The sequence below is a fragment of the Rhincodon typus genome, chromosome 44 (genome assembly GCF_021869965.1).
Source record: "Rhincodon typus isolate 14 chromosome 44, sRhiTyp1.1, whole genome shotgun sequence".
Classification (NCBI taxonomy): domain Eukaryota; kingdom Metazoa; phylum Chordata; class Chondrichthyes; order Orectolobiformes; family Rhincodontidae; genus Rhincodon; species Rhincodon typus.
The window spans coordinates 857,712-869,465 of NC_063375.1; the positions used below are offsets into that span (position 1 = coordinate 857,712).

Genomic DNA, 11,754 nt, shown 5'->3' on the forward strand with positions numbered 1-11,754 from the left:
TGCTCCCTCCACTACATCACAGTGCACACACCTCCAGTGCTCCCTCCTCTGCATTACAGTGTATACATGCCTCCAGTGTACCCTCCCTGGATTAAAGTGTAAACATCTCCAGGAGCATGCTCCCCAGCCAGAGAAAAGAACCAATTGGCTGATGTGATTTTTGTATCAGAAACCAGTCTCCACAGAGACAAGTTGTGTTCTCCTGTAGAGTGTGTTTGCACGTATTTAGGGGAACTATTCCTGTACACAATAACCAGTTATTGCATTATTGCTTAGATCACAAAACCCTAATTGCATTGGTTAGGAAACCGTGTGGGATAGTTTGTGCTTGAAAAGCCAATGTAGACAAGTTACTTAGTTTAGTGACCTTGAGAACATGCGTATGTATTTTGATGCTGAGAACCATGGGAGCAGGGGGATGGCAGCAGCTGCGTCGGTCACAGTGACACACGTTAAAAACCTCCCGTTTCCACCGAGCTTACACACTTCAGTGTCAGGTACAGCTGACAGTCAGGGTGTGCCCCGGGAAGTTCTGTGAGGTGGGCTAACACTCTTGGGAGAGTTCCAGCGTGCAGCTCCTACCTGAAAGCGCCCGGCCTGCAGCTGCACGGTTGGCTGGCCATCCGGGAAGATGCTAAACAAGCTGCCTTGCTCCGATGGGCTTGGATCGATGGCTCCTCTGGTGCTCCGACTGTCTCCAGCTGCACCAAGCACAAAGAAATTAAAAGGAGAGCGATGGATGGGCACTGGAAATCAAAGCCTACGGGTGGGCAGGTTTGGGGGGTGGGGGAAGATGGGAAGGGGACAAACGAAAACATGCTCCTGAATGCAGAACAGGCCGAATGACCTTCTTCCATCTCCTGCCTCAAGTGAATGATCAGTGTGTTGCAAGCGCTCCCACCAACTCGACCCCTCTGGAAGGACGAGAGGCAGCAGACACAAGGGCGGCAGCACCCCCTGCAAGTTGACCCCCTACTTCAGACCCCCTCCCAGATGCCTCTGCACACACCATCCCTACTGGGAACCATACTGGCTGTTCCTCCAGTGTCAATGGGGTCAGAATCCTATAGGGAGAGGCTGAAAATTGGTGGTGTAGTGGACAGCGAAGGTTACCTCAGAGCACAACGGGACCCCGATCAGATGGGCCGAGGTGTGGCAGATGGAGTTCCATTTAGATAAATGTGAGGTGCTACATTTTGGGAAAAGCAAAGCAGGGCAGGACTCATACACTTAATGGTAAGGTCCTGGGGAGTGTTGCTGAACAGAGAGACCTTGGGGTGCAGGTTCACAGTTCCTTGAAAGTGGAGTTGCAGGTAGACAGGGCGGTGAAGGTGTTTGATACACTTGCCTTTATTGGTCAGTACATTGAGTATAGGAGTTGGGAGGGTCATGTTGCGGCTGTACAGAACATTGGTTAGGACACTTTTGGAAAACTGCCTGCAGTTCTTACCTACCGGCCATAGGAAAGGTGTTGTGAAACTTGAAAGGGTTCAGAAAACATTGACAAGGATGTTGCCAGGGTTGGAGGGTTTGAGCTATAGGCGCAAGCTGAATAGGCTGGGGCTATTTTCCCTGGAGCGTCAGAGCGCGAGAAGTTTATAAAATTATGAGGGACATGGATAGGATGAATAGTCAAGGTCTTTTCCCCAGGGCAGGGGAGTTCAAAATCAATAGGCATGGGCTTAAGGTAAGAGGGGAAAGATTTAAAAGGGACCCGAGAGGCAATTTTTTCCACACAGAGGGTGGTGCGTATATGGAAGGAGCTGCCGGAGGAAGTGGTGGGGGCTGATACAATTACAGCATTTAAAATGGGTGTATGAATAGGAAGGGATATGGGCCAAATGCTGGCAAACGGGACTCGATTAATTGAGGATATCTGGTCAGCATGGACAAGTTGGGCTGAAGGGCCTTATTGCGTGCTGTATGACTGTGACCACCCACCCCCCAACCCCAACAAGAAACTGTGTGAGGTGTCCCTACACCACATGGCGAGGAGATTGCAGCAGGTCAAGATCGCAGCTCACCCCCTCCAACTTCTCTGGGGCAATTAGGGACTGGGGTGGTAAAAGCCAGTCTAGCCAGTGACACCCCTTTCAGGCCACACGAACGGTGAGTTGATCCAGGGATGCGTCAAATGATTCCTTGGAGACAGACCAGCAGAATCGGTTACGGACTCCCCACTGGTTGGTAGACTCACCGCACCAACCCCCATGCTCTCAGTCCACCTGACAAGGATCAGGAAATTAGCAGCTCCCCGCTGCCTCCGCAACCCCGAACCTCAAACTTTAACCAAACAACATTTCAAATGTTTACACGGTTCGAAGACGCAGCCGTTTCTTTCACATTCGGTGCTGGCCTGTCACAGCAAGCTCAGATAGCAGCCTGCAGACCAACTCTTCCGCAAACAGAACACCAAACTAAACAAAGAGATTCAAATTCCACCGTATCTCCTCGTGGACCTTCTGGATGAAACCAGAACACCGAGTGAGGACTGCAAGGTGGGGGCAACAGCTGGAGGCTGTGCCAGCAAATGGAATGAACCAGAATCAGTGAATCACCATGAGGTCCAGAGAAAGAGGATCTACACTGTCCCCCAACAAACACATCCAGTAGAGCATTACATTCAGAGGAAAGCTTCCTCTACACTGTTGCTCATCAAACACTCCCAGGGCAGGGACAGCACGGGCTTAGATATGAGTAATGTTCTCTCTACACTGTCCCCCCGCCATGAAACACTCCCAGGGCAGGGACAGCACAGGGTGAGAGACAAAGTAAAGCTCCCTCTACACTGTCTCTCATCAAACACTCCCAGGGCAGGGACAGCACAGGGTTAGATACAGAGTAAAGCTCCCTCTACACCGTTTCCCCCCACTTAAAATACTCCCAGGACAGGGACAGCTCAATTGGAGGGGGAGGGGGTGTGTGTGGAAAACTAGAAGGAGAACAGGGTGCTGATGTGGCTCTCATGGCAGCCAGTTTAACACAACAACCATCCTCTGATAAACCCACAGACTGTGGCATGGTCGCTATCTGATGGCTAACTGGATAGTCATCCACCCACGCTGCAGTCCATCTTCTCTTGTGAATGGAACTGTTAGTTAAAAATCCCAATGACAGGTTGCATGGATTAAACCCACGTTCCCTCAAGGAGCAGGGATCACAAACCTCAAGAGCCAGTCGGATGCTTTCGAAGATGAAAAATGGCGAAAGCAAAAGAAACAGATGCTGGAACCTCGAAGTACAAGTGGAAAGGGCTGCAGGCTGCAAGTTTGAAATGCGACAAGAGCAGCAGTGGGTCCTGTGGCCCCATGTGCCTGCTCCATCTTCCAACAAAGCTACACGCTGATGTGCGTGTCATATCAATTCCGCTTCTGCCCTGCCCCGTAACTGTCAATCAACGAAGCAGCTAAAAAATAAACTGTGGCTACACGCGAAGCCTGAGATAGATTGATGCAGCTGCCCCAATCCCCACTGCTCTCTGCGGGGAGAGAGCCCACGGACTCACCCACCCTCCGACAGAAGACGTTGCTCCCCATTTCTGTTTCGAGCAGGAGACGCCTTACTCTGAAGGTGCATGCCCCCTGCTCTGTATTACTCCTATCGCAGGGGCAGGTGGGTGGCACGTTACCTCAGCACCCACTTTTGTCAAGGTTTCTCAGGGTCTTTAGACACTTCCGTAAGGTCACCTCTCATCATTCGGAACTTCTTGGGGTGCAGACCCAGCCAGAACCCTACTTTCTTTCTAGACACTGCCTGATCTGCTGACCATTCTGCGACTTGTTCCTTGCATACGGCCAAGTGTGCACCAAGCTTGAGGCCTCCCGCTAAAACGTCAGGACCAGATACACGAGTAGGGGAGGGAAAGGGGAAGAGATATAAAGTGTGCAAATCTCCCCCACTGCCTGTCGCCCTCTGGCCCCTGCTGTTTTCTTTTCCTGCTTCATCTCGACAAGGAGTTCAACCAAATCAGGAGGGAGACAGAGGGAACCCACGGTAGGTTTATTTTGAAATCCAGAACACAGGATACCAGAATGCAATGCTTTTACACAAGATGACAATTCAAACGTGGAACCGATGGTGGGTGGGCACCAGCATGCCACAAGCAGGCATGAGGTTATTGAGTTGTCAGTCAGCGTGAAAGCAAGCACTACATCTACAAGCCTCTACTTATCGGCACCTAGCCACCTCCTCCCTGCCTGCTGCATATACACTACCTTTGTGGGCTGACGATCGGATGGAGAAACTTTTCAGCCCATCTCTTAATTCTGATTGTCCAGGACTTCCTACCCATAGCATTTTTGACACTTGAGCGTGTATTATGACTAGAGTAAGATATGGCATGATATTCACCTCCACTCTGGTGTTGCGTTGTTCCACCTGGTGGCTGGCAGGCCAAGGCCCCGGGGTCTGATGGTTCAGAGATGCTCTTCTCGGCCTGCTGTAGGGGTTGCTGGAAGGAAGCGCACACACACAGAAACAGAAGAGGGAGGTGAGAAAGGTTGCCTGTAAAGTGGGGTACAGGAGAGCATGGCGACAAATTGCGATCGACACCGGACTAGCAATCCTGGGTAAACACAGCTGAAAGGTCTGAGACGACAGGATAAAAACACTCGCTCAAAGCATACCACGAGCCTGACACTGCCTGGCACAGGTCACTATCGTCAGGGCACACTGCAATGAGAGGAATCGAACGGAAACATCCCTAAGACCACTGCGAGTGGAAGAGGTTCGGTACCTCTTTCACTGTAAGCAGCGAGATGGGAGGCAGTTAAACATGTGGACCTTCAGCTGGTCCCTTTACAGTCACTTCAGACTGATGTCATCGGGACTTACCGTGGCAGGGTTGGGGTGGGGGGAGGTATCAGCCACCAGAGGATGACAATGCAACTCAGTTCTAGTCTCCCTGCTATAGCAAAGGTGTTGTGAAACTTGAAAGGGTTCAGAAAAGATTGTCAAAATGTTGCCAGGGTTGGAGGGTTTGAGCTACAGGGAGAGGCTGAATAGGCTGGGGCTATTTTCCCTGGAACATCAGAGGCTGATGGGTGACGTTATAGAGGTTTATAAAATCAGGAGGGGGCACGGATAGGGTGAATAGTCAAGGTCTTTTCCCTCAAGGTAGGAGAGTCCAAAACTAGAGAGGCATAGGTTTAAGGTGAGAGGTGAAAGATTTAAAAGGGTCTTGAGGGGCAACATTTTCATGCAGCGGACGGTGCGTGTATGGAACGAGCCACCAGAAGTAGTGGTGGAGGCCGGTACAATTACAACATTTAAAAGGCATCTGGATGGGTACATGAATAGGAAGGGTTTACAGGGATATGGGCCAAATGCTGGCAAATGGGACTAGACTAATTTAGGATATCTGGTTGGCATGGACGAGTTGGGCCGAAGGGTCTGTTTCCATGTTGTAGGGCTCTGACTCTAACTAATAAAACCTGGAATCAGAAGGAGATAACAAGAACTGCAGATGCTGCAGCCAGAGTCAATACAGGTGTGGAGGGTCCGAATCCCAGACAGCCCCAGGAGCAGGCCCCCTGCTGCAGGTCAGGCAGTATCACAGGAGCAGGTCAGGCAGTATCACAGGAGCAGGAAAGTCGATGTTTCAGGTTTACACCCTTCATCAGGGCCAGAATCCTGATGAGGGGTGTAAACACAAAACATCAACTTTCCTGCTGCCCTGATGCTGCCTGACCTGCTGTGTTACTCCAAGCTCCACACTGTATTGACTCTGGAATCAGATGGACCGGTTGATAACTACCATCTCAAGCAGAAAACAGAAGTGTCCGGCTGGATCGCAGGTTGCTGCCTGAATATATTTTTACAGCAGCCACCTGACTTTAAACTTGATGATGGCAGCCAGAATAGAAAGACTGTTCCTGCAGTCGCAGAGACTGTCGTCAAACAATCCGTCGGGTTTGCTGGTGTGCTGCAGGGAGGGGAATAGTGCAGTCCTCAAATACATGGGTCTCCAGGCATCTACCCCCGTCCCCCTTACACACAGAGCTATGCGATGGATTTTTAACCAGCCTGGGTGTGACAACTCAGTTCAGGGGGCAATTAGGGAAAGGTGTCAAATAACACCTGTACCCTCTCGGACCCCACAATAGAATTTAAAGAGAAAGAGATGGTGAATGATCTCAAGGAGGAGCATGTGCGCATGATGACCTAACTCTCCCAGGACAGGGTCAGCACGGTGTTAGATACAGAGTAAAGCTCCCTCTACACTGTTCCCCCCCCTCCCCAAAATCAAACACTCCCAAGGGACAGGGACAGCATGGGGTTAGGTACAGTGTAAAACTCCCTCTACGCCATCCGCCTCACACACTCCTAGGGCAGGGACAGCATGGGGTTAGATACAGAGTAAAGCTCCCTCTACATTGTCCCCCCCCATCAAACACTGCCAGGACAGGGACAGCACAGGGTTAGACACAGAGTAAAGCTCCCTCTGACACTTCCTCAGCCTCAGAATTGAAAGCGAGATAAGAGAGATGCTGAATGATCTCGAGGAGGAGGGTGTGCACGCGCGCCTCTCACCTTTTCGGGTAGACTGGCAGATGGACACCCAGCCAAGGGGGTGCCCGCCTCCCGGGCGTTGTGGCTGGTGGGCAGAGGGGAGGCCTGCTCCAGAGGCTCACAGCGGGGAGCCTGCTCCTGGGGCTGCCCGGCATCCGGACCCTCGCCGGAACAGGCCGGGCGCGGAGAGTCAGAGGCACCGGGCTCCGGGAATAGCAGCGTGCGCAGCTTCTCATCCAGGGTCCTGATGCGGTTGTCAGCGAAGCCCACCTTGGGAGGCCTCTCACTGTCTGGCTCGGGCGCAGAGGAGGATGAGGACGAGGAGGAGGAGGAGGAGGAGGAGGGGAGGTCAGCTCCGGGTGGTACAGACGGGCGGCACTCGAGGCTCGGCGTTGGGCAGGGGGTGGTGCTGCAGTCAGCAGCCCGACAGTCATCACCGCAGGAGGAGGAGGAAGACGAGGAGGAGGTGCCACAGGACCGCGTCACTGACTGGTCCAGCTGGTCTGTGCTGGTCACTGAACAGTCCAGGGGAATTTGCTTGATGTCCTCCAGGGAGTTGGAGGTTGTCAGCTGGCTCGTTTCTTGGCTCAGATTGTCAGCATCTGTGTGAACAATGGCAGAACAAAGCAGAAGTTAATTTCCCAGGGTAGTTTTAACAATGCCGAACACACTGCTTCACCACCCACCCCAAACATTAACATCCAACACAGGTTGATGGACATTGGAAGGGTCCCGTGTGTAACCAGATTGGTGCTGCTCTCTGGAAAGATGCTGCTCTAATTCAGTTGCAGACAGCTGCTCTGGGAAATACTGCTGTATTCACAGATATACTCCCTAGCCTAGGGAAGTGCCTGAGGGAGCTTGACTATTTTTTATTTAATTTTTATTTAACGGAATGAGGGCATCACTGGCTAGGCCAGCATTTATTGTCCATTGCCAAGAAGGAAGTTAAGAGTCAACCACACTGCTGTAGGTCTGGAGTCACATATAGGCCAGACCACGCAAGGATGGCAGTTTCCTTCCCTTAAAGACATTAGTGAACTAGATGGGCTTTTCCTGACAAATCGACAATGGATTCACGGTCATTAGACTCTTAATTCCAGAAGCATACTGAATTCAAATTCCACAATCTGCCATGGCAGGAGTCAAACCCAGATTCCCAGAATATTACCTGGGTCTCTGGATTAACAAGTCCAGTGATAATACCACTAGGCCAATGCCTCCCCATATCAGTATCGAACCCCATTCTGTCCCCGTCCTGGCACTGTTTAACGGGGGACAGTTGAGAGGGAACTTTACACTGTATCTAACCCCGTGCCTTCCCTGCCCTGGGAGTGTTTGGTGGGGGGGAAACAGTGTAGAGGTAGTCTTACTCTCTATCTAACCCCATGCTGTCCCTGTCCTGAGAGTGTTTCATGGGTACAGCGTAGAGTAAGCTTTACTCTGCATCTAACCCGATACTGCCCCAGTCCCAAGAGTGTTTGATTGCGGGTGACAGTGTAGAGGAAGCTTCACTATGTATCTAAACTTTGAGAACCTCTGATAATGAAGGAAGAGAGCTCTAATCCAAAGAATTATCTTGGCACTGCAAGTGGCCATTCAGCCCAGCGTGTCTGCACTGACTATCCAATGAGCATTATAATTAGCGCCAATCTCCTGCCTTTTCCCCCAAAACTTCCACACATAGCTCCTATTCCATAATGATATCATTGTCCTGATGAATGCCTCAATTGATCCTGGCCCCACCATATTCTCAAGCAGTGCGTTCCATATTCAAACCAAACTGGCAAAAAAGGTTTTCTCAGATGAGACTTGCCACTGGTGGAACAGAAAGTCGGACGGTGAACCACAAACAGGAGCTCAATCTTCAGAACTTTATTTTCCAGGCTGCACTTTATTGGCGCACAGCTCCAAACCCAAAAGATCCAGTTTCAGTCTGTCCTGAGACGTTGTGGAAGCAGGAGAGCACCGCAGCAGTGAGAGGGAAGCGGAGTTATCTCCGATACCTGGCTACCTAACCACCATTTACTCATGGTGCTTACCCGCCTCTGTCTGGGTCTGGGTTAGTGGACCCTGCTGTGCCACATCCACCTGCCCATCTGCCTCACGGCTCTTTATCTTCTGGTTGATGAAAAATCGCCAGCGGCCGACGGAAGAAGACTGCTGGATTCCTTCACCTGAAACGCACAAGAGATTGGCAAGTGAGGCCAACGGGACTGTGAGCATGTGAGACAGAGAGGGCATATGCACGAGGTCGAGGGCGGGCGCGAAAACCTCAGACTGGGATCAGCTGCGAGACACCTCAAGGCCTCCCCATTCTCTCACCACCTTCCAACATCTATGAACAGGCCCTTCTTCACAGGTCACCCAACCTGCGACAAAAGAAACACACTGCAGCTCCCACTCCAGCCGTCCTCTGTAAGCTGGACTGTTACACACCAGTGGAAGGAGCTGGAGGTATCAGTATGTGTTTTCTGAACGCCGCATGGTAGCCGCTCCTGGCAGGAGCTTTCCAATCCCCTCCTCCTCCCAGGTACCACCACCCCTCTCCCCAGGCGACTGCTGGGATCCTTCTGGGCCACGCACACGCCGTCACTCCAGCGAAGGAGCAGAGAGAACTCAGCACAGGAACCGGAGTCCCTTTTTTCCACCTCACCACCCTCTCCCACCCTCACTAAGGGCCACAAAGGGTCGGAGCTGACAGTAACAGGCCAACGGCGTGTGAAACAGAAAGGAGCAGGGCAGGCGGAGATAGAGGCTGGCGTGCATTCGCAACACTTGCTCACCACTGCGACACTGTAAACCGTGGAAGAGGGGCTGAGCAGGTGCCCAACTCATTGGAAGTTTGATTCCACAGTACTCACCGCACGTCTGAGAGATTGCTTGGTTCATCTGCAGCTGCTCTGCACCTACGTGCTAAACCCACAGAAAAAAAACACGAGTTAATATCCAAGCCAGCAGCTGAAATCAAACTCTCGCGCTCTCTCTCCATTTTTTTTTTTCGGAAGAAAAAACACTCACTTGAAGTGAACACCTGTTGTATTTTTGAACTTGGGCAGGGACAGAGAGAGCGAGTTGCGGGTGGAGGGACATTGGTCTTCCCATGTCCCACCCTAAACCGCCTCCTCCAAAAGTCGAGAATGTGTCCCTCGGTACCTTTATACCCAAGATGGTGCCAGAAGTGGCGACTCGTAAACTTTTCGCTGTACTCATGTGAGGACGTGACAATAAAGCTATTCGGTTCAAAACCGCAGCTGGGACAAGTGAGCGAGTAGCTGCTGTTTTCAGGTATCGCAAGAGGGTAACTCACCCTATTTGTGGGGGCGCGTTATATACAACCAGGATTGATGCTCCTCTGACATAGAGGATGGTCATATGCGCGCGCAGCGATCGGCATCAGGGACCAGGGCTGGATTCACTGCCGACAGCCCACCCAGCACCCCACCCCGACCTCGTCCTCTGCTGCACACAGTCAACACCAACCTCACTGGGCGAAACCAGCTGACACAGGCACAGCCGGATTCAGCCAACGCTGCCTGTCAGACCTGGAGCCGACACCAACTGCACAGCACCAGAGGTACCAGGTGGTGAACGTACACTAAGTGAGTGTAAGGCCCTTTAGGGAGAGGTGGCTGACAGGGCAGGAGATCGACAATAAAACAGAGAATGATAATGGGAAGTAAAAACGCATTTAAAGCAAACTCAGCCCAACACAGACATCGACTAAAAGACACCACACACCATCTCCAAACACAAACTAAGCAGTTTGGTTCTGACTGGAAGGTGATGAGTGTGTGGAACGAGCTGTCAGAGGAGGTGGAAGAGCCTGGTACAGTCACAACATTTAAAAGGCAACTGAATGGGTGTATGAATAGGAAGGGTTTAGAGGGATATAGGCCAAATGCTGGCAAATGGGACTCGATTAATTTAGGATATTGGGATGGCATTGACAAGTTGGATCGAAGGATCTGTTTCTGTGCTGTATAATTCTATAAAACTAGAAGAGCAAGTAAGTCTTCCATTTTGTTGTTTCTTGGAGGAACTGAAGTGAAATAAATGGCTCTGGTTTTGTGATCAAGCGTTTCACTTTACCTTTGTTAAAGTTAAATGCGTCTTTTGCTTTTTGAAGAGAGTAGATGAGGGCAATCTACACGGACATTAGTAAGGCCTTTGACAAGGTTCCACATGGTAAACTGGTTGGCAAAGTTAGATCACATGGGAGACCGAGGGTGGAGGAGGAGGGTTGTTGTTCAGACTGGAACATAGCAACCGACAGTGTTCCACAGGGATCGGTGCTGGTTCCAACTTTGTTTGTCATTTATATAAATGATTTGCATGAGAACATAGGAGGCATGGTTAGTAGGTTTGCAATGACACCAAAATCGGTGGCATTGTTAACAGTGAGGAAGGTTATCTAAGATTATGAAGGGATCTTGATCAGTTGGGTCAATGGGCGGAGAAGTGGCAGATGAAGTTTAATTTGGATAAATGCGAGATGTTGCATTTTAGTAAAATAAACAAAGGCAGGACTTACACAGTCAATGGTAGGGCCCTGGGGAGTATTGTCAAACAGAGAGAACTAGGAGTTCAGGTATATAGTTCAATGCAAGTTGCATCGCAGGTAGACAGAGCGGTTAAGGCGGCGTGCAGCATGCTTGCCTTCATTGTTCAGACCATTGAGTATGGGTCGGATGTCATGTTGTTGGGACCTCTTTCGGAGTATTGTGTCCAGTTCTGGTCACCATACTATAGGAAGGATATTATTAACTTGGACAGGGTTCAAAAAAGATTTCCAAGGATGTTACTGGGAATGGAGGGTTTGAGTTTATTAGGATAGGCAGAAACTTATTTCACTTGATTGTGGAAAGGGTGATCATATAGAGGTTTATAAAATCATGAGCATGGATAAGGTGAATAGCAGAGGTTATCACACAGCCTGCCATTATACACTCCCTGTTGTTAATCACTAACAGTCTCCACTAACAACTAAAAACCAAAAGAACTGCGGATGCTGTAAATCAGGAACAAAAACAAAGTTGCTGGAAAAGCTCAGCAGGTCTGGCAGCATCTGTGAAGGAGAAAACAGAGTTAACGTTTTGGGTCCGGTGACCCTTCCTCAGAACCCGAAACGGGTCACCAGACCCGAAACATTAACTCAGTTTTCTCCTTCACAGAAGCTGCCAGACCTGCTGAGCTTTTCCAACAACTTTGTTTTTGCTCCATTAACAACTATTCACCCTCCCA

The 11,754-nt window shown here is 50.5% G+C and overlaps 1 protein-coding gene across 6 annotated transcripts in view; it reads right to left on the bottom strand.

The window, feature by feature from the left end:
* Positions 1-11,754, bottom strand: part of LOC109920397 (serine/threonine-protein kinase WNK3-like) — a 75,237-nt gene that overhangs the window by 10,792 nt on the left and 52,691 nt on the right. For all 6 annotated transcript variants that reach the window (XM_048619830.1, XM_048619828.1, XM_020520432.2 and 3 more), the window contains 5 exons: positions 9,375-9,426; positions 8,553-8,687; positions 6,532-7,112; positions 4,351-4,450; positions 583-701 (listed from right to left, as the gene is read on the bottom strand). In XM_048619830.1, the coding sequence (XP_048475787.1) occupies positions 583-701; positions 4,351-4,450; positions 6,532-7,112; positions 8,553-8,687; positions 9,375-9,426 (987 nt within the window). The remainder of the gene's footprint in view (positions 1-582; positions 702-4,350; positions 4,451-6,531; positions 7,113-8,552; positions 8,688-9,374; positions 9,427-11,754) is intronic.